General features: G+C 40.0%; 1 protein-coding gene across 3 annotated transcripts in view; it reads right to left on the minus strand.

Moving 5' to 3' along the window:
- Positions 1 to 21,555, minus strand: part of mRpS17 (mitochondrial ribosomal protein S17) — a 47,181-nt gene extending 25,626 nt beyond the window's left edge. Inside the window, exons 1-5 of one of the 3 annotated variants that reach the window (XM_070091424.1) lie at positions 21,491 to 21,554; positions 12,433 to 12,653; positions 11,010 to 11,086; positions 4,862 to 4,978; positions 3,666 to 3,786 (exon numbers count right to left, since the gene is read on the minus strand). In XM_070091424.1, coding sequence (XP_069947525.1) covers positions 3,666 to 3,786; positions 4,862 to 4,978; positions 11,010 to 11,086; positions 12,433 to 12,549 — 432 coding nt within the window. In that variant the 5' untranslated portion in view covers positions 12,550 to 12,653; positions 21,491 to 21,554. Of the gene's footprint in view, positions 1 to 3,665; positions 3,787 to 4,861; positions 4,979 to 11,009; positions 11,087 to 12,432; positions 12,654 to 21,490 lie in introns of all 3 variants that reach the window. The other 2 variants (XM_070091426.1, XM_070091423.1) reach the window with 2 other exon arrangements.
- Between the last annotated feature and the right edge of the window lie 575 nt (positions 21,556 to 22,130).

The following is a 22,130-nucleotide window of genomic DNA, read 5'->3' on the forward strand; positions in this document are numbered from 1 at the left end:
CTCTCCTCCAACCCATGGACCAGCAGGTTATTGCAAACTTTAAAAAACTCTACACAAAAGCAATGTTTCACAGGTGCTTGACTGTGACCACAGACACTCACTTGACCCTAAGGGAAATTTGGAGAGAACACTTCAGCATCCTCCACTGCATAACCCTTATAGGTATGGCTTGGGAGGGAGTGACTACCAGGACTTTGAACTCTGCCTGGAGAAAATTGTGGCCAGACTGTCAACAAGAGGGATTTTGAAGGATTTGGGACTGACCCTAATGAGCTTATGTCTGTTGTAAAATCAGTTGTGGCACTGGGGAGTTCCATGGGGTTGGATGTGAGTTTGGAGGATGTGGAAGAATTGGTGAAAGACCACAATGAAGAGCTCACCACTGAGGAGCTGCAAGAGCTTCAGCAGGAAGAGCAACACATCGCAGCTCAGAATCTTGCTGCAGAGGAGGAGGAAGAGAGATGGAAGAAGGTGCCTTCTTCAGAAATTAAAGATTTTTTTACTATGTGGGGTAAGATGGAAAGCTTTATGGAGAAACATCACCCTAACAAGGTTGTTGCAAGCCAGGTTGGCAACATGTACAGTGACAAAGTCTTGGGCCATTTTAGGGAAGTGTTAAAGAGACACCAGAAACAGAGCTCTCTCCACAGTTATTTTGAGAGACAGGACTCCAGTGACTCTCAAGGTGGTCCTAGTGGCATTAAGAAACAGAGAAGAGAAGCAACCCCAGAAAAGCAAATGGTACCTGAGGTGTTGATGGAAGGGGATTCCCCTTCCAAACTATAAACAATCCACTCTCTCTCCTCCTCCAGTCTCCCATACACTAAGAAGAATCTCCAAAAAAGGTAAGTGTTATGGTGTTAATGTTTCATTCATCATTTCCCATTGTATTGTTTATGTACTACATATTTCATGTTAAAAAATTGTTTGTTTTAATACTTCTGGGTGTCAGGAACAGATTAATTGTATTTACATTATTTCTTATGGGGAAAATTGATTCGTAAATCATAAATTTTGTTTATAGTAATGGCTCCAGGAACGGATTAATTACAAACAACGAGGGACCACTGTAATAATAATAATAATAATAAATACAATATAATTGAAGAAGGAAATTGTACAAAAACACGAGGGAGTGGTTGACACATTGTCAGTGTGGCTTTGTTTATGCTGGAGTGAGTACGTATTAGTCTCCCTGCTCTTCCAAACATTTCACAATAATTCAGCGGTTGAGGCAGTGGGTGAGGCAGTGGTTGAGGCAGCGGTTCAGGCAGCGGTTTGGCAGCGGTTGAGGCAGCGGTTTGGCAGCGGTTGAGGCAGTGGTAGAAGCAATGGTAGAGGCAACAGTTGAGGCAGTGGTATTTAATAACATATATGTTATAAATAATAATAGTACATGTTATTATTAATAACATGTATTATTATTATTATTATTAACATGAATGTTATTAAATACCATTGCCTCAACCGCTGCCTCAACCGCTGCCTCAACAGCTGCCTCAACAGCTGCCTCAACCACTGCCTCAATCGCTGCCTCAACCGCTGCCTCAATCGCTGCCTCAATTGCTGCCTCAACTGCTGCCTCAATTGCTGCCTCAACAGCTGCCTCAATCGCTGCCTCAATCGCTGCCTCAATCGCTGCCTCAACAGCTGCCTCAACCACTGCCTCAACCACTCCAGTCGCACTCAATCTACAAGCACCAAACACAATGAATTATTGTGAAATGTTTGTAAGAGCAGGGAGACTAATGCTCACTCCAGCATAAACAAAGCCACACTGACGATATGTCAACCACTCCCTCGTATTTTTGTACAATTTCCTTCTTCAATTATATCGTATTTATTATTATTATTATTATTATTATTATTGTTGTTGTTACTATTACTACTACTGTTATTATTAGCTGTAGCAGAAATGTTTGATTCTTTGCTGTGTTCAAGAGTAAACACATGATGTCACCGTCTAATACCTGTCCAAATAGCCATTCCAATTTGCAGTCATGAATGGGTTTACATTATTTATACTGTAGTTTAATAGCAAATAATGAACAAACAAAACACTCACCACACTGAGTGGAGGGAGGGCTGGCTGCCAGTTGCAGGGGTCGGAGGGAGGGTAGTAGGGACTCACAGGTGGCGGGAAACTTAAATATGATTTGGCGGCTGGGAATTTGGTGGCTGGGAATTTGGCAGTTGGGAATTCGCGAATGTGTGAAGCCCGTGAAAGTTGAAAACGTGAATGTTGAGGGAGACCTGTAATTGTATTTCTGTACACCTGAATAAACTTAATCAAGCGCATGTGGCATCGTAAGTAAGTTTATTTAGGTATACACAAATAAAGTTACATAGAATATCATAATTAGCAGCATATGTTTGGAGAATCTAGGATAACCCAAAAAGTCAGACAGACTTATTTCCATTAGGGTCCCTGTACCCTGTACTATATGGTACAATGTACCATATGGTATAATGTACCATATGGTATAATGTACCATATGGTATAATGTACCATATGGTATAATGTACCACATGGTACAATGTACCATATGGCACATTGTACCATATAACACCATTGTATGACATGGCACCAATGTACCATATGATACCATTGTACCATATGGTTCAAAACCATAGAATTCCTCTTCAGCTCCACTTCCATCAGTCTTAGAACTGTAAGTTGTGAAGAGAGTCAGAATTCACCCGGAGAGTGAGAGCTTCCTTGCCGCCAGGCACGATGAACAAAGCTACTTTGGCGGCATTCCCACAATGCCATGCGGGCATCCAGATTTTTTCTAGTGTGCACACTGAACACCCAGACCCATTCCCTCAGATGTAGGCCTTCCATCCTTCTTGTGCTAAATTTGACGCTGCTAGAATTTTGGCATAGATCTACGGTTTGGACCCTCAACGTAAAGCCATAGATCTACGGCACGGACCCTGAAAGGGTTAAAGAACCTCCCTTGATGGGGAAGTTTGCATCCTGAAATTTCATTCATATCCAGAAGCAAAAAATCGATGGAATGATGGTTCATATCCTGAAAATTTTGCATGGTGGGGCATTCTTAAGCAGAGGTTCCAGTGTATATAAAATACTGTCAACACCTTTGCTTGCAGGTCAAAATAAATTCTTCTGTTGACCCAAAACTTGTATATAGTCTGGAAATTGCTTGCAATTGTATTTTTGTGACTTCAAATCATACACAATTGTTCTACCCATGTAATTATTAGTGAATTTAATTCATGCTTCATGTGGCATCAGTGGCATGTGTACTGCTATTGGCTCCTTTCCTAGCTTTTATATATGAATCTTGGTTATCAGAATCACTAGCATAAACTACAAGGTATAAAATTATTACCCTGAGAACACAATGATGTTTTAAGTCCAAAATCAATGTAAAAATATTACTAAAAAGGGGTAGCATGGAACAAGTGGTTAACTAAAGGGTGAACAGGAGAAAAAAAATTACAGCAGTGAATGGTGGCTCTTCTCTCAAACCAATAAACGAGTTGCTCAATAGATCTCAGATGGGTAGATGATCTGCTGGTTGTGCTGAGGTATCCAGAAAGTGTTAAAATGAAACATTTTAGTCCATAAATTTTTCATGGATACAACACTATAGAAAGTGAATACAAGAGCCTGAAATAGCTATTTGATAATGGTGTACCTTATGTGTGAGATCTTTTTTTCCTTCCTGCCAGCCTCTGTCTGGCGCCTCAGCATAATTAAAGCCTCCCGAGCCATCTTCAGCCACTCCGAACATTTCATTACGTTTGCTTACTTGATCCCTGGAGAAAAAAAAAGGATAAACAATAAAAAAAATCTAAATTAGCATTCCTTAGAAAAGTAACAAGTTGGTTTTACTACAATCACACTATAATTATTTTAAATGCCTAGGATCTGACCCCTCAATGTAAGTTCAAATTTTATGACTAATGGACTTCAATCTAACAAAGTACCCTAATCAAAAAAAAAAAAAAAGCTCTTATACTAAATACTGTCTAAAAAATAGCCTGATATTATGATTTTCAGTTTTATTTCCAAGATTAAGATTATACCGCCAATTAAGCGAGAAGTTACAGGGTTAATAAAATTCATTTTTAAATGAAAAACTTTCTTCATCTATTATCCATACCATTCAAATAAAACCTTATCCAACTCCACTGGTGTCAAATCAGTCACCCTGATTATCATGGTATGTGTCTTGATGTCACCACTCAACTTGATGATCAGGGTGTGTTCCTGCACCTCACCACTCGCTCTGATGATCAGGGTGTGTGCCTTCACCTCACCACTTACCCTGATGATCAAGGTGTGTATCTGCACCTAAACAGTCACCCTGATGATCAGGGTGTGTGCCTTCACCTCACCACTTACCCTGATGATCAAGGCGTTTGTCTGCACCTAACCAGTCGCTCTGATGATCAGGGTGTGTGCCTTCACCTCACCACTTACCCTGATGATCAAGGTGTTCGTCTGCACCTAACCAGTCGCTCTGATGATCAGGGTGTGTGCCTTCACCTCACCACTTACCCTGATGATCAGGGTGTGTATCTGCACCTAACCAGTTGCCCTGATGATCAGGGTGTGTACCTTCACCTTACCATTCACCCTGATGATCAGGGTGTGTGCCTTCACCTTACCATTCACCCTGATGATCAGGGTGTGTGCCTTCACCTTACCATTCACCCTGATGATCAGGGTGTGCACCTTCACCTCACCATTCACCCTGGTACCATGCAATAATCTGCAAAGTATCATCTGTTTCCCTTAACATGTACTAATATAATGATAATAGCATTTCACAGTTATGGATTTAAACTAAAACACTAATAATTTTTTACTGGGAATATAGAAGCTCACCTGAATTTGTTCAACACAACTTTCTTGCCAGAGATGGGGTCTACCACATCACCATACTTGTATATCATTTTCACTAAGGAATGTGTTATTGCTTTTGTCATTTTCTCGGGAAGTTCCCTGAAAAAAATCAATGTTTAATACTAATCAACAGTTTTCCACAGGGGTGAACAAAATACAAATTATGGTCCACCACTGTGCTTAGCAATTTCAGAAAATTTTGAGTGTCTCCAGTTTAAGAAAGAACTCATTATAAATTATGTGGTAATTAGGAATGGGTGTTGAACAGCCATAGCAGCAAGACCTAACAACCCTTGATGCATTTACTTAGGTATGTATTTTAGCTTGATTTTCCATAGATGAATGATGTGAACTGATTCTCTGATTTTGAATTTGTTATCATGGACCACAAGAAAGAACTCATTTCAAGACTATAAGGAAAAGGATCCTTTGTATTTTTTTTTTTTTTAACACTGGCCATTTCCCACTGAGGCAGGTCGACTTGAAAAAGAAGAAACACTTTCACCATCTCTCACTCCATCACTAAGTTATATGGTATTAAAATATTGCATTTATGATAAAATTGATTCTTTTATCTTGTCAGGGGAAAAATCAAGCAATTAGCTTACTTTTCATCTTTTTGTAACAAAAAACTATGAAAATCTTTTTTATTACTGAGCGTACTTGACTTATACACAGTATATACTTAGCTATTTCAAGACTTCAAAATAACCGAATGTGTGATGTCCATAGTCATTATTCACTTTAACTGATATTATGTTGATAAAGCCACAGTTGAACCTTTAACTTTAGCTTATTGACCTGCAATGTGATCCACTGCTTTTGGAACATTAAAGTCATTGACGCTTATCATTTGTGAATATTTCCAATATTAAAGATTCATGCTCAAAGAATGTTTGAAATATCTGGGTCAAAATACACAGGTGAGCAACCATTTTCTGTGGTGAAACTGAGTAAATCAAAATTTTAATCTACAATTATCAATGACCACCTAGGAGCAGTACTCAACATTACTACAATGGAGATAACACCAGACTTCAACACTTTGATTAATGCACAAAGCTGCCATTTCTGCCACTGAAGGAACATCTCACATTCTCACTGACATATTCAATGTGCACATGAAAGATACAATTTTGAGCTTTTATTAAAAATTACAATTTTGCATCAACAAAGTGTGTGCCCATGATTATCTAAACTAATAATGTGGCCTGCCAATCAAAATAATTGCCCATCACTGATTTACCACAAAAATATCCCAGAGTGTTCAAGAAAAACAGTGTCGTCAAGCCTAAATTGTGTGTGATGTGGAGGGCAAACAGTAAGGCATGGGTCACTAGGGACATTTTCCTCGATTGGTTCTATGACGTGTTTGGCCCCAGTGAGAAAAAATACCTGGAAAATAAATTGCCACTCCAGTGCCTCCTGTTAATGGACAATGTTCCTGCTCATCCTCCAGACTTGAAAGAGTGAATTGTGGGGGAGTTTAGTTTCATAAAAGTCAAGTTTTTGCCTCCTAACACCACTCCTCTCCTCCAGCCCATGGACCAGCAGGTCATTTCAAATTTCACAAAACTGTACACCAAAGCAGTGTTTCAAAAGTGCTTTGAAGTGACCTCAGACACTGAACTGACCCTAAGAGAGTTCTGGAAAGATCACCTCAGTATTCTCAGTTGCATAAACCTTATAGGTAAGGCTTGGGAGGGAGTGACTTGCAGGACTTTGAACTCTGCTTGGAGAAAATCGTGGCCAGAAAGTGTACAAGATTTTGAAGGGTTTGGGGCTAACCCTGAGGAGCCTATGCCAGTTGTGAAATCTACTGTGGCACTGGGGAAGTCCATGGGGTTGGAGGTTAGTGGTGAGGATGTGGAAGAGTTGGTGGAGGATGACGATGAAGAGCTAACCACTACAGAGCTGCAAGAGCTTGAGGTGCAACAGCAACAGACCACAGCTCAGGAATTTCCTTCAGGGGAGGGGGAAGAGAGATGGAGGAAGTTGCCTTCTGTGTCATGGTGATGAACATCACCCTGACACAGCTGTTGCAAGCCATGCTGGCAACATCTACAATGACAATATTGTGTCCCATTTTAGGGAAATCTTAAAGACACGCCAGAAACGGAGTTCTCTGGACAGATTTTTGGTGTGACAGGGGTCCAGTGATTCTCAACTGGTCCTTGTGACATTAAAAAACAAAGAAGGGAGGTAACCCCGGAAAAGGACTTGGTACCTAAAGTCCTTATGGAAGGGGATTCCCCTTCCAAACAATGATACACCTAAATCCTCTTCCCTCCTCCCATCTCATCACTCATCAATAAGTCTTCAATAAAGATAAGTGTCATTTTAGTATTGTTTATTCTGCATGTCTCGTTGTTTTCTGTGTAGGGAAACGTATATTTCATGTAAAAAAAATTATTTTGTTTAATACGTACTTTTGGGTGTCTGGAACGGATTAATTGGATTTCCATTACAGTGGACCCTCGGCTAACAATATTAATCCATTCCTGAAAGCTCATCGTTAGCTGAAATTATCGTTAGCTGAATTAATTTTCCCCATAAGAAATAATGGAAATCAAATTAATCCGTGCAAGACACCACAAAGTAAGAAAAAAAAAAAAAATTACCACATGAAATATTAATTTTAATACACACAAACTGACACTTACCTTTATTGAAGATCTGATGATGATTGATGGGATGGGAGGAGGGGAGAGTATGGAAGTTGTTAATGTTTAGAAGGGGAATCCCCTTCCATTAGGATTTTAGGTAGCACGTCCTTTTCCGGGGTTACTTCCCTTCTTCCTTTAATGCCACTAGGACCAGCTGGCCATGGTGCAGCAACAGCTGACCGTGGTGCAGCAACAGCTGACCGTGGTGCAGCAACAGCTGACTTTGGTGCAGCAGCAGCTGACCGTGGTGCAGCAACAGATGATGGTGGTGTAGCAGCAGCTGACTGTGGTGCAGAAGCAGCTGACTGTGGTGCAACAGCAGCTCACTGTGGTTCAGCAACAGCTGACTGGTGCAGCAACAGCTGACTGTGGTGCAGCAACAGCTGATGGTGGTGTAGCAGCAGCTGACTGTGGTGCAGCAGCAGCTGTGGTGCAGCAGCAGCTGTGGTGCAGCAGCAGCTGACCATGGTGCAACAGCAGCTGAATGTGGCTCAGCAGCAGCTGACTGTGGTGCAACAGCAGCTGACTGTGGTTCAGCAACAGCTGACTGTGGTTCAGCAACAGCTGACTGGTGCAGCAACAGCTGACCATGGTGCAGCAACAGCTAACAGTGGTGTAGCAGCAGCTGACTGTGGTGCAGCAGCAGCTGACCATGGTGCAGCAGCAGTTGACTGTGGTGCAACAGCAGACTGGTGCAGCAACAGCTGACTGTGGTGCAGCAACAGCTGACCATAGTGCAGCATCAGCTGACCATGGTGCAGCAACAGCTGACCATGGTGCAGCAACAGCTGACTTTGGTGCAGCAGCAGCTGACCGTGGTTCAGCAACAGATGGTGTAGCAGCAGCTGACTGTGGAGCAGCAGCAGCAGCTGACCGTGGTGCAACAGCAGCTGACTGTGGTTCAGCAACAGCTGACTGGTGCAGCAACAGCTGACTGTGGTGCAGCAGCAACTGACCCTGGTGCAGCAGCAGCTGACTGTGGTGCAGCAGCAGCTGACTGTGGTGCAGCAGCAGCTGACTGTGGTGCAGCAGCAGCTGACTGTGGTGCAGCAGCAACTGACCATGGTGCAGCAGCAGCTGACTGTGGTGCAGCAGCAGCTGACTGTGTTACGATAGTACGTATTTCCCACCCTTTTTACATATGATCGCTTGAGAGATGGTATCTCCTGCTATCTGTTTTTCGTTTATCCACTTCATTTCCATAGTAATTTTCACCTTTTTTTACTGCACGGTTGGCACTAGAAGCTTTCTTGGGGCCCATGGTGACTTATTTTGCAGGTACAATCACTAAAAACACTGTGATAATACGAAATGTTCTGATTGTATGCATGGATGCAACCGCACTGGCTGGCTTGTAAACACTGGCACCCACGGGACAACTGAGGCATGCTCAGGCCACACGTGGACGCATCTCGAACGAATCGCGTTGGGCGAGTTTTTTAGCGTTAGCTGAGGCAAAATTTTTGCGTTAAAATGTATCGTTAGTTGGATTTAACGTTAGCTGATGTTATTGTTAGCTGAGGGTCCACTATTTCTTATGGGGAAAATTAATTCGGATAACGACAGAATCAGTTAAAGACAAGCTCTCTGGAATGGATTACATGTGTACTGTCATTAACTGGGGGTCCACTGTATTTTGATACTCATGCTATAGGGAAAAGTGCTAAGTAATTCTTAGGAATTAACTGATTTCCTAAATATTAAAAATTATCGTCTTCCTAGTTCTTGAATACGTTATTCATTTCCCGATGGTAACACTCTTCAAATCGCTAGTGCTCCCTCACTTAGAATATTGCTCAGTGCTGATGGCCCCATTCAAAGCAGGAGAAATATCAGAGCTGGAACAAATACAGAGATTGTTTACAGCTCATACTACTGGGAACGCCTGCCAGTATTCATTGGAGCAGAGGAGAGAGAGATACATGATAATATATGGTATAAACCGTGGTAATAAATACCAACAAGTTGGTTTAGAAAGACACGTAAGCAAACACTATAACATATTTATTAGAAAACGTTTCGGTCCTGGGACCTTGATCACTTCTAACATACAGAGGTAGAAAGACATTATATATATAGGCGGAGAGTGAGGTGTGACGCACGTGACCTGAGGAATGTCATAAGGACATAAGAATGGAGGAACACTGTAGAAGGCCTACTGGCCCATGCGAGGCAGGTCCTTATCAAAACAACCTCTGCCTATGATGAGGATGGGTATACGTTGAAATCATGTGACTCCTGTGTTGTTGGGTTGGTGGTGCTTAAGTATCATGTATGCCAATGTTTTTGAAATTTTGTAGTTTCCAGTGTTGCGTTCTATAGTGTCGGTGACGGCGATTAGCGAGGCTTCTAGGCACCGTCGGCGTCTGAGGTCTGGTTCGGTGAGAACGAGTTGTGCCTCATTCCAGTTCATCAAATGTCCCGTGGAGTCTCTGTGGAGGACACAGGCGTACCTTACATCGTCTCTGTTAGAGGCATTTCGATGCTCATTCAAGCGGACTGCAAGATCTCTGCATGGCTCGCCTACATATTTCTTGGGACAGAACCCACAGGGGATAGTGTAGATGCCTGCTGTAGAAGTTAGAGGTGTGGGGTTGCGTTTCGTAGTGAGGTCTTTGATAGATGTGTTTATGGTGGAAACGTTGATGTTACTCATAGCAAGTGCCCAGCGAGTATTCGTGGCAACATCACCACATGGGAGTACTATGAACTGCTTAGGGGGCTGTTCCATGGGCAGTTTGATGAGAATAGCTTGTGCCTTAAGTCTGCAATCTCGGATGAAGAAAGATGGGAACTGAAGACGTGTAAAGGCTTGTGTTATGTAAGTGCATTCTTCTTCTAGAAAAAAAGGGCTGGAGATGCGAAGAGCTCTCAAGAAGAAGCCAATGAGGACTCCTCTCGTATGTTAGAAGTGATCAAGGTCCCAGGACCGAAACGTTTTCTAATAAATATGTCATAGTGTTTGCTTACGTGTCTTTCTAAACCATGATAATATATACACCTGAAAAGCACTCAAGGGCCTGGTCCCAAATCTGCACACTGTCATAACATACTGGCATGAGAGATATGGGAGGAAGTGTAAAATAAACCCAGTGAGGAGAAGGGGTGCAGTGGGGACAATAAGGGAACACTGTATAAACATCCAGGGTCCCAGACTATTCAGCATACACTATTCAGCATCTTAGCAGAAGATATCAGAAACACGGCTGGGACAAGTGTAGAAGCCTTCAAGTGGAAAGTGGACAAGTATCTTCACCAGATGCCAGATCAACCAGGCTATGATGGATATGTGGGGCAGCAGGCCTCCAGCAGCAACAGCCTGGTTGACCAGGCAAGCACCAGATGAGCCTGGCCCATGGTCAGGCTCAGAAAGTAGATTAACTCTTGAAACTCTTCAAAGGTATATCACAGGTACAATGAATTACAAATAAACAAAGGTAAAGCAAAACTCAGAGATATCTTACTTGATCAGCACAATATCCCCATCTTTGCACTGTTGCTCAGGGTCATGAGCATAGTAGTGTTTATGTTCTGAAAAATACTGAAAATAAAATACAAGAATTTTTAGTAAATACATTAATTTGCATCATACAGCTATAACATAATATAATCCTGACACACAGGAAACGTAGACAATTGAAGAACGTTTGGTTCATGGCCACCCATTTTAGATTTTTTTCGGAGAAAAGAAGAAAAATAGCCAATTTGAAAACACTTACTGTACAGTACTGTGATATATTTATTAACAGAAGCAAAATAAGCTCTATATAAAATTTTACATATTACCAAAAAATAATACAATACTTACAAAACATGTTTAAGACAAAATACAATTCATGAAACTTCCAATAGACTAGAAAGAATATTTCTCCCTTCATTTTTGTTCTTTAAAGATAGATTTAATTAACAATCCAAAGCACACTTATTCACTTATCCTACATTATCTCAGTCCACAAGAAGGATTCAGACCTTCAGCTAGGTGCCCATAGTTATCTGGGATCTGGCAGAGTGGCTTAAGTACTGTGTACTTTAATACAGTGTGTGCAGGTCTGAATCCTGCTGTGGACTGAGTGATAATGTTTGTAAATAATTTTGCCCGTTTGTGAATTGTTAAGCATATACATACATATGTAGGAACATATGTACACAGGCACATATGCACGCAGGAACATATGTATGCTGGTACATACGCATGCAGGTACAAACGTACGCAGGTACATAGGTACGTACGCAGGAACATACATATACAAGTACATATGTAAGCAGGTACATACGTATGCTGGTACATACGTACGTAGGTACATACATATACAGGTACGTACATACACAGGTACATACGTACATATGAACATACGTACATATGAACATACGTACATATGAACATACGTACATATGAACATACGTACATATGAACATACGTACATATGAACATACGTACATATGAACATACGTACATATGAACATACGTACATATGAACATACGTACATATGAACATACGTACATATGAACATACGTACATATGAACATACGTATGTAGGTACATACACATATACGTATAGTTCTTGTAAATAAAGATGCCTATCTACCAATGGCATAGTAAAGTTGAGTTACATTAAACTACTTTAGGTTGGATTTGGTGGGTTTCACTTAAGTTTTCTACCACTTGCACAGCAAAATAATACATAGACTGTAAAACAATGTAAAATTCATATGATAATCACTTGTGGAAATCTGCTGAGTAGCAGTCGTATACTATCACCTACATATATCTTATTTCTGTGCTATCATACTGACTATTAATGTAAATCAAGTAAAATAACAAAACTGAAGAGCACTGTCTTTGTGAAAAATATTTGTCAGAACCAGAGTTCAGTAGTAACCCTCACCATATTTAAATTGCTGTCAAACTTCATCCGCTGTACCCGAACTTGGGCAGCATTTTCTATGTTGTGCGCGATGCATTTGCCAATTAAAAATCTGCCTCTCGTCACATTACTTGCCATTTATGCTTAAATATCTGTCGACTGGAAACACAATCAGCTGCAGACGGCTTGATATTAACAAATCCAAGTCAGCCTCAAATCAATACGATGTTTAATCACAATTACTGTAAAAATAATAGCCAGAAACAATTAGTTTAGTTTATTCCAAAAAATAAGTCTTAAAAAATTTAATTTATTCTACAGTAGGTTTTTAAAAATATTAGTTATAAATATTGCATCCTTAACTGATGCCGACTTGAACTCGATTGGCTTAAGGGTTGGGGTTCTTATTGGACTTTATGCAAGTATCCGGATACAGATTAGGATTTAGCAATTAATGCTGTGTATTTTGTGATTAATAATAATAATAATAATAATAATAATAATAATAATAATAATAATAATAATAATAATAATAATAATAATAATAATAATAATAATAATAATAATAATAATAATAATAATAATAATAATCATCATCATATGCCATGCCATCAAGGATTAAATTTTGCCACCGAAGTGGCTAGTTTATTGTGCACCCCACATCCGTCCTGTGGACGGTAGCACAAGAGCATATGGATACACAAAAAGCCCAGGAACTAGGGCCTAAAGGGTTAACATGAATACCTATGGATTTATATTTACATACCTATAGTTCACTTATCTGTTACAAGCAAATTTAGGAAATTTGCTTAGTATATCTGGTATCTTATTTTCATTAATAAGATATCTTGACATGTCACATAGGTTATTATACTGTCTGTCTCTGTGTTCCTCAGTAAGTGGACAATTAAGCACATAGTGTTCAAGACAGTGACCATATGCTTGATCACATAATTTACATTTAGTTTGACCAGATCTACCTGGAGTTCATTACCTTTGTAACTAGTTCAGCTATCATAACTTTGGGGTCCAGTCACTGGACCCATTATGTACCTTTGTAATCTTTTGACTACCGCCCACAGGATGGGTATGGGGTGCATAAAGATATTAAACTAAAGTGTGTGTGTGTGTGTGTGTGTGTGTGTGTGTGTGTGTGTGTGTGTGTGTGTGTGTGTGTGTGTGTGTGTGTGTGTGTGTGTGTGTGTGTGTGTGTGGTGTGTGTGACTCAACAATCAATATTTGCACCAATAACTCATTACAGTTGTGACCGGGTGTGGAAGTGTGAATTGCTCATTACTCTATAATTTGTTCATGATTGTAGCCAAAGTATAAACGTAAGTAACCATTCTACAGAATTCATTACCTTTGTAACTTGTGAGCTCATTGCCTTTGTACCTAGTTCAGCTATCAAAACTTTGGGGGCCCAGTCCCTGGACCCATTACGTACCTCTGTAATCTGTAAATACCTTTGTAACTTGTCATGATTGTGACCAGACTTACCTGGAGTTCATTACCTTTGTAAATTGTGAGTTCATTACCTTTGTAAATTGTGAGTTCATTACCTTTGTAAATTGTGAGTTCATTACCTCTGTAACTTGCTCAGCTATCAAAACTTTGGAGTCCAGTCCCTGGACCAATTATGTACCTCTGTAATCTTTTGACTACCGCCCACAGGATGGGTATGGGGTGCATAATAAACATATTAAACTAACTAGTTTGATCATCATCTGTGTGTCTCCCAAACTGCCAGAAGTACTTGTAACCAAGCCTAAGTCTGGCCACTACAACATCAGTCAGTCTGAAGATTGAGACACTTATGCAGCATATGGAAATCTTTATTCAGGAAACGTTTCGCCACACAGTGGCTTCATCAGTCCAATACAAAGAGGAAGGCGTAAGGAGAGGAGGAGAATGAGGTAATCAGTCCCTCAACCTGGAGTCGATGTGTTCAGTCCATCAATCTTGTAGAATGTACAGCATAGGGCCGTAGACGTGGCTTATATACTGTAGTGAGGTGACGTGAAGCAGATGGAGGCGGGGTCATAGTGGTACCATCCACTAGTCGAAGTAGGTCTTCGTCCAAAGGTTGAACAATTGTTGAAGAATTCTTTGTAACAAGATCCCATGATGCTGCAGTGTCCGACAGTTGTGATGAATGGTTTGAAAAACCGACAAGTTGAAGATTGAGACACTTATGCAGCATATGGAAATCTTTATTCAGGAAACGTTTCGCCACACAGTGGCTTCATCAGTCCAATACAAAGAGGAAGGCGTAAGGAGAGGAGGAGAATGAGGTAATCAGTCCCTCAACCTGGAGTCGATGTGTTCAGTCCATCAATCTTGTAGAATGTACAGCATAGGGCCGTAGACGTGGCTTATATACTGTAGTGAGGTGACGTGAAGCAGATGGAGGCGGGGCCATAGTGGTACCATCCACTAGTCGAAGTAGGTCTTCGTCCAAAGGTTGAACAATTGTTGAAGAATTCTTTGTAACAAGATCCCATGATGCTGCAGTGTCCGACAGTTGTGATGAATGGTTTGAAAAACCGACAAGTTGAAGATTGAGACACTTATGCAGCATATGGAAATCTTTATTCAGGAAACGTTTCGCCACACAGTGGCTTCATCAGTCCAATACAAAGAGGAAGGCGTAAGGAGAGGAGGAGAATGAGGTAATCAGTCCCTCAACCTGGAGTCGATGTGTTCAGTCCATCAATCTTGTAGAATGTACAGCATAGGGCCGTAGACGTGGCTTATATACTGTAGTGAGGTGACGTGAAGCAGATGGAGGCGGGGTCATAGTGGTACCATCCACTAGTCGAAGTAGGTCTTCGTCCAAAGGTTGAACAATTGTTGAAGAATTCTTTGTAACAAGATCCCATGATGCTGCAGTGTCCGACAGTTGTGATGAATGGTTTGAAAAATGTACATTTGAAAAATGCTGTACATTCTACAAGATTGATGGACTGAACACATCGACTCCAGGTTGAGGGACTGATTACCTCATTCTCCTCCTCTCCTTACGCCTTCCTCTTTGTATTGGACTGATGAAGCCACTGTGTGGCGAAACGTTTCCTGAATAAAGATTTCCATATGCTGCATAAGTGTCTCAATCTTCAACTTGTCGGTTTTTCAAACCATTCATCACATCAGTCAGTCTGTTCACACTGCATGTTGCTCCATAAACATACTTATCTACGTTCATGTCATCATAGTGGGTTATAGATCTACTCAGGCTCTCGTGCATCGCTTAACAGGAGTTACAAAATAGCTTTGTACAAACCACCTCACCGTAGATGCTACAAGTGTCAGCGCTAAGTAAGTAGTAAGTTTATTCAGGTATACACAAATACAGTTGCATAGAATTATCATACATAGCAGCATATGTGTAGAGAACCTAGGATAACCCAAAAAAGTCAGACAGAGTGACTTATTTCCATTGGGGTCCTTTTACCTTATTATTATAATATGAAGGTTATAATATTTTCTTATTATTCTACAATGAAGATAACATCTTATTATCATACTAAAAAGACTATCTACTACACGAGGGTCATTAAGACTATCTACAATACGAGGGTCATTACTAGGAATAAGGTAAAATTTACACGTATGTTAGCTAAAAAATAGAAAATCATTCCCCTCCCTTTCTGTAGCTACATTCATCAGACACCTTTTGGCACTCTTCTTGAACTGGTTCATACTATGACTGGCTTTGACATGTGCGGGCAGTCTGTTCCATTCCTTTATTGCTGTACAATAAAAGGTGTTTGAAGCCTGTCCAATGACTGTGGGTACTACAAAGTTATGCTCTCTCCCCCTAGTACTATGATTGCTTTTATTTATTTATTTATTTATTTATTTAGTAATTTAAGCATACAAACAGAGGTACAAAAAATACAGGTAAGAGCAGCATGCCAAAGCCACTTATATGCATAGCATTACGGGCTGGCTTAAAATTAACTTAAGATTAACTAAGCAATGATAAAATCAGTGATAAAACATTATTGTAAACAGATAACTATAAAGCACAAATGAGTATTACAAAGACAGGTCATATGGTTGCTTGCACTGCTGTACATTCAGTCGAATGGAGTATTCTGTTAGGTAGTGTATTTAAAAAAATAATAAAGTTAGATTGGGTCCTAGGTTTAACATTTGTGTGATATAATTGTGAGTAACATATAGGATATACAATTTATAAGGTTCAGTTATTCAGTATTTATTTGGTTTTGAGTGAGTAAGTGATTTTTGAGAAGAGACTTGAATTTATAAACAGGTAGTGTCTCTTTTATATTTACAGGTAATGAATTCCAGATTTTAGGGCCTTTTATGTGCATTGAGTTTTTGCATAGCGTGAGATGGACACGAGGAACATCAAAGAGTGATCTGTGCCTTGTGTTATGGTCATGTGTTCTGTTGAGGTTGGCAAGGAGATGTTTGAGGGGAGGGTTAATATCAGAGTTAAGTGTTCTATGTATGTAATAGGTGCAGTAATAAGTATGGATGTTTTGTATGGTGAGTAGGTTGAGTGTTTTGAATATTGGTGGAGTGTGTTGCCTGTAGTGAGAATTTGTTATCATTCTAACTGCAGCCTTTTGTTGGGTAATTAGTGGTCTGAGATGGTTAATTGTTGTTGAGCCCCATGCACAAATTCCATAGGTGAGATAGGGGTAAATAAGAGAGTGATAAAGGGCCAGGAGGGCTGACTGTGGAACATAGTACCGTATCTTCGATAGTATGCCTACAGTCTTGGAGATTTTCTTAGAAATTTGTTGTATATGTGTATGAAATTTGAGTCTATTATCGAGGTGGATTCCTTGGAATTTTCCCTCTGTTAGCTTTGTGATAGGTGATCCGTTTATTGTTATGTTAAGAGGTACATCTGTAGCTCTGTTACCAAACTGAATGAAGTAGGTTTTGTCAATGTTTAGTGTAAGTTTGTTAGTCCTCATCCAGGTAGATATTTTCTGTAATTCGGTGTTTACAGTATTGGCTAGCGTGACTGGGCTCGGGTGAGAGAAGACGTATGTAGTGTCATCTGCAAAAAGTGTGGGTTTGAGTAATTGCGAAGCATTTGGTAGGTCATTTATGTATAGGAGAAAGAGAAGAGGGCCAAGGACACTTCCCTGTGGGACACCAACTGTAATTGGTTGTGCGGAAGAGCTTGCCCCATTTGCGTACACATATTGGCTTCTGTTGCTGAGGTAAGACTTGAGGTAGTTGAGGGAGTGCCCTCTTATACCATAGTGTGACAATTTTACGTGGAGCAAGTCATGGTCAACTGTATCAAAAGCTTTACGTAAGTCAATGAAGATCCCCAGTGGGACTTCTTTTTTCTCTATTGCAGTGTATATATGTTCTAGCATGTGTATAATAGCATCATTAGTATTTTTATTAGGCCTGAATCCAAATTGGCAGGGGTTGAGAATGTTTTGGGAGATGAGGTAGGAGTAGATTCGTTTATGAATTAATTTTTCGAAGATTTTTGAGAGAGGGTGTAAATTGGATATTGGCCTATAGTTATTCAACTCTGTTTGGTCTCCTCCTTTATGGATCGGGGTGACCCTTGCTATTTTGAGAACTGTAGGGAAGGTGGAGGATTCAATGGATTTGTTAAAGAGTGTTGCAATGATTGGTGATAGTACTTGTGACGCTTTTTTGTATATAAAGGGTGGTAAGGTATTTAAATCTCCTGCCTTGTTTTTCAGAGCGTTGATAATAAGGGAGACTTCGTATGGGTTAGTCGGAGCTAGGAACAGTGTGTTCGGGTAGTTGCCAGTGAGGTAGTCATTTGGTGGGGTATCTGAGCTTGGGATTTTATTGGCAAGGTTTTGACCTATAGTGGAGAAGAAATCATTGAGTCTGTTTGCTGTTTCTGTTGGTGGGAGTTAAGGTTCATCTGATTTTGCTAATTTTATTTCGCTATGTCGTGATATCTTTTTTGTTCCCAGAATTTCTGATAGGGTCTTCCAGGTCTTTTTTATATCACCTCGTAAGTTGGATAATCTGTTCTCATAATACATTTTTTTTGCCCTTCTTATCAGGCTGGTTAGGATTGACGAGTAACGTTTTGTTTGGTCTCTGGTTATGTGACCCATTCTGTACTGTTTTTCATATTGGTTGTTTTGTATTTATGGATTTGAGAATGCTGGGTGTTAGCCAGGGACTGTTCAGTCTCTTAGCTGTCATCTGTTTAGTTTTTTTAGGGCAGTGCTTGTTATAAAGGTATTGGGTCTTTTTTAGAAAATTATTAAAACATTCGTCAATATCTGTATAGATTTCTAGCTCAGTGTGCCAGTCAATGTTTGTTACTGCTGTTGTGAAGTTATTAATGGCTGCCTCATTGTGAAGTCTGAAGGTGACTTTAGTAGTGTCTTGGGGTATTTTACCAAGAGTTGTTATGAGGAAAGTAGGGTAGTGGTCTGTGGTATTATCTGTAATTATGCCTGATTTTAAAGGGGATATGGTGTTGGTCCAGATGTGGTCAAGTAGGGAAACACTAGTCTCTGTAACTCTTGTAGGTTTTGTTACTGTTGGTAGCAACATGCAGCTACTCATTGTGTTTGTGAATTCAGTAACGTGTGGGTCCTGGTCTTGCAGGAGATTTATATTGAAGTCACCTGAGAGTAGTAAGTGATCTTTGTTCATGCGTGCATCAGTTATCATACTTCCTAGGTTTTGACTAAATTGGCTAATGTTTGATTGTGGAACTCTGTAGATGTTTATCACTGTGAGAGGTTTTTGTAGGTATTTGGATTTGAATTTAGCTATTATATATTCCCCATGTTCATCCCTTGTGCAAGTATTAGTGATACATTCTAGTTGGTCTGAGTAGTATATAGCTGTGCCACCCCCTTGTTGGTCTGGCCTACAGTTGTGTATGGCTGTGTAACCAGGAATGGCATAGACATCTGTAGTATCAGGCTTTAACCAGGTTTCAGTTAGTGTAATGATGGACATATTGGCATGCAAGGAATTTAGTAATGCTAGGAGGTCATCATAATGCTTGCTTAAAGATCTGATATTGTAGTTAAAGATAGTTATGTTGTTGTTAGCTCTGAGAAGTGCCTTTGATTGTTCTGCTGTGTAGTAATTACAGTAACTGTTTGAATCATTTAAGTCATTAAATAAGAGGTTGGTATCAGGATCAATGCTTGTAATCATAAGATTTGTAGTGAATCTATAGTTAGAATTAAGTAAAAAATAAAGTAAATATTCTAAAGCTAAAAAAAAATAGCACCTGAATTATTTAACAAATGTAAAAATGATGAGCTAAGGTAGTTTTTTAAAGCTAAAATAAAGGAGACAATATAAAAGGGACTAAAATAATTTGTGGTGAACAAATAAAGTGATGATCAAATAATGGAGCTTGGGAATATGATAGTAGGTAGTACTTTAAAGGTAATTCTTTAAAGTTAGAATTATAATATAAAATTATAATATAAAAGGGACTAATATAAGTTGTGGTGAACAATAAAGTGGTAATCAAATAATTGCACTAAGGTCTAATATAATGACTTTTGTGGAGTCTATGTTTTGAGCTAGAATGAGCTATAGTACAACTAGATTTAATCTAATAATATAACAATACAAATTAAAAATAGCACCAGTCTCTCACTAGTAATTGCAATATGGTCTAATATAATGAATTTGGTATTGACTATAGTACAACTGAGTTTAATCTAATAATATAAAAAAGGCACAAGACTCTCAATTGTAATTGCACTAAGGTGTTATATAAGTTGTTTACAAGAATTAGAGTATAACTAGATTTAAATTGACAAGATAAAATATGGTTGGTTCCCAACCTTGACAAAATTGACAGCAAGATATTCTGGACATTGTTTGTGAGCAATTTTATAAACATGATTTAGCTTCAGTTGTTTTACTCTGTCTTCAACATTCAGCATATCCAACTGCTGTAATTCATCCTGGCCTACATGTTCTCTTGGTCCCAGCCCCAGGATGAATCTTACGATTTTGTTCTGGGTGATTTGCAGTCTATCTTTCAGTTTTTTTTGTCAAGGCAGAGTACCAAGAAGAGCAAGCGTAATCCATATGGCACTGTATAAGGGCTAGACATAGGGTCCTGCGAGCCTCAGTAGGTAGACACTGTGCTTGTCTATAGAGGAACTTCAGTCTGGCATTCGCTTTCTTTACTACACTGTTCCCTATCAATTCTCCTGACATGCATGGGTCAAAGGGGATTCCCAAATATTTTACTGATGAAACCAAAGTGATGGGCTCCCCATTACATTGAACATTAAAATTATTTACCCTTCTCAGTTTATGTTTCGTGCCAAAGAGAATGGCTTCAGTTTTCCCTAGGTGTAATGATAGTTTGTTGTCTACTAACCATTTGCTGCAGGACTCCAGTTCCAGTGTTAAAACATTAGCAATATCTTGTGGGTCTTTACCTGACACTAACAGAGCACTGTCATCTGCATACAGTAGGAGTTTGCACTTGACACTGATAGGCATATCATTGACATAACATAAGAATAATAAGGGACCTAGAATACTACCTTGGGGAACTCCACATGTTATCGGCAGGGGTTCTGATTCTGTTTTGTTGATTTTGACTATTTGTCTCCTGTTGCTAAGGTAGGACTTAAACCAGTCTACAGAACCTATACCGATAGCTTGAAGTTTATTACATAATATATTGTGGTTGACAGTATCGAAGGCCTTTTGCAGGTCTAAGGTTACCATACCTATGAGGTTCCCCTTTGACATTTCAGTTCTCAGGTAATCCATCAGATTAATAAGGGAGGTGTCGGTTGAGTAGGATCTTCTAAAGCGCTGGGGTCACAATGCTTTTAAATGCTTTAGTAAGTCACACTGGTGTGCAGTGTGTGCCAAGGCCCATCCTTCTCACCAGTGCTATGATATGATCAAGAAACACCAGACCGTTGCATTAGAATGTATCAATTGTAAGACTCCAGGAGTCACAGCTGCTCATGCTGACTGCAGAGCGAAAGCTGCCCACATCGCCAGCCGCAGGGCTCCCGCCTCACCCATCACCCCCCATGATGAGGCAATAGGCCTACCAGATACTTCATGTCTGAATACTGACCCATGCCTGAACTCAGACAATATGGTTGAGCGAGTCACTCTGGGAGTACATCAACAGAGCACGATCACGTCTGCTATCAACACTCATTATTCCCATTCCAAAGCCCAATCAACAAAACTCATTTCGCCCAATATCCCTTACTAGCTGCTTGTGTAAAACATTCGAAAGGATGATTCTTAATCGTCTTATGCACAGAATTAAGGAATTCTTGTCACCCCGGTTGCATGGCTTCATGCATGGAAGGAGTGTGCATCATTGCATTACCACCTTTCTCACTCTGCACACTGACAGCTCATACACTACGTTCCTTGACTTTAAATCCGCTTTTGATGTAGCCAACCGACATGTAATCATTAGTGAACTTGCCAGAATGGATGTTGGAGGATGGCTTCTCCGCTGGATTAAAGAGTGTACCACCTTTCTCACTCTGCACACTGACAGCTCATACACTACGTTCCTACACTACTCCGCTTTTGATGTAGCCAACCGACATGTAATCATTAGTGAACTTGCCAGAATGGATGTTGGAGGATGGCTTCTCCGCTGTTACCTGTCCAACAGAAAGTCGTCTGTGTTGTTCCAGGGACATAGAAGTGTAACTAAAGATTTTGAATTAGGAACCCCACAGGGAGGTGTGCTT

This window comes from Cherax quadricarinatus, chromosome 35 (assembly GCF_038502225.1).
Source record: "Cherax quadricarinatus isolate ZL_2023a chromosome 35, ASM3850222v1, whole genome shotgun sequence".
In the NCBI taxonomy this organism is placed as follows: domain Eukaryota; kingdom Metazoa; phylum Arthropoda; class Malacostraca; order Decapoda; family Parastacidae; genus Cherax; species Cherax quadricarinatus.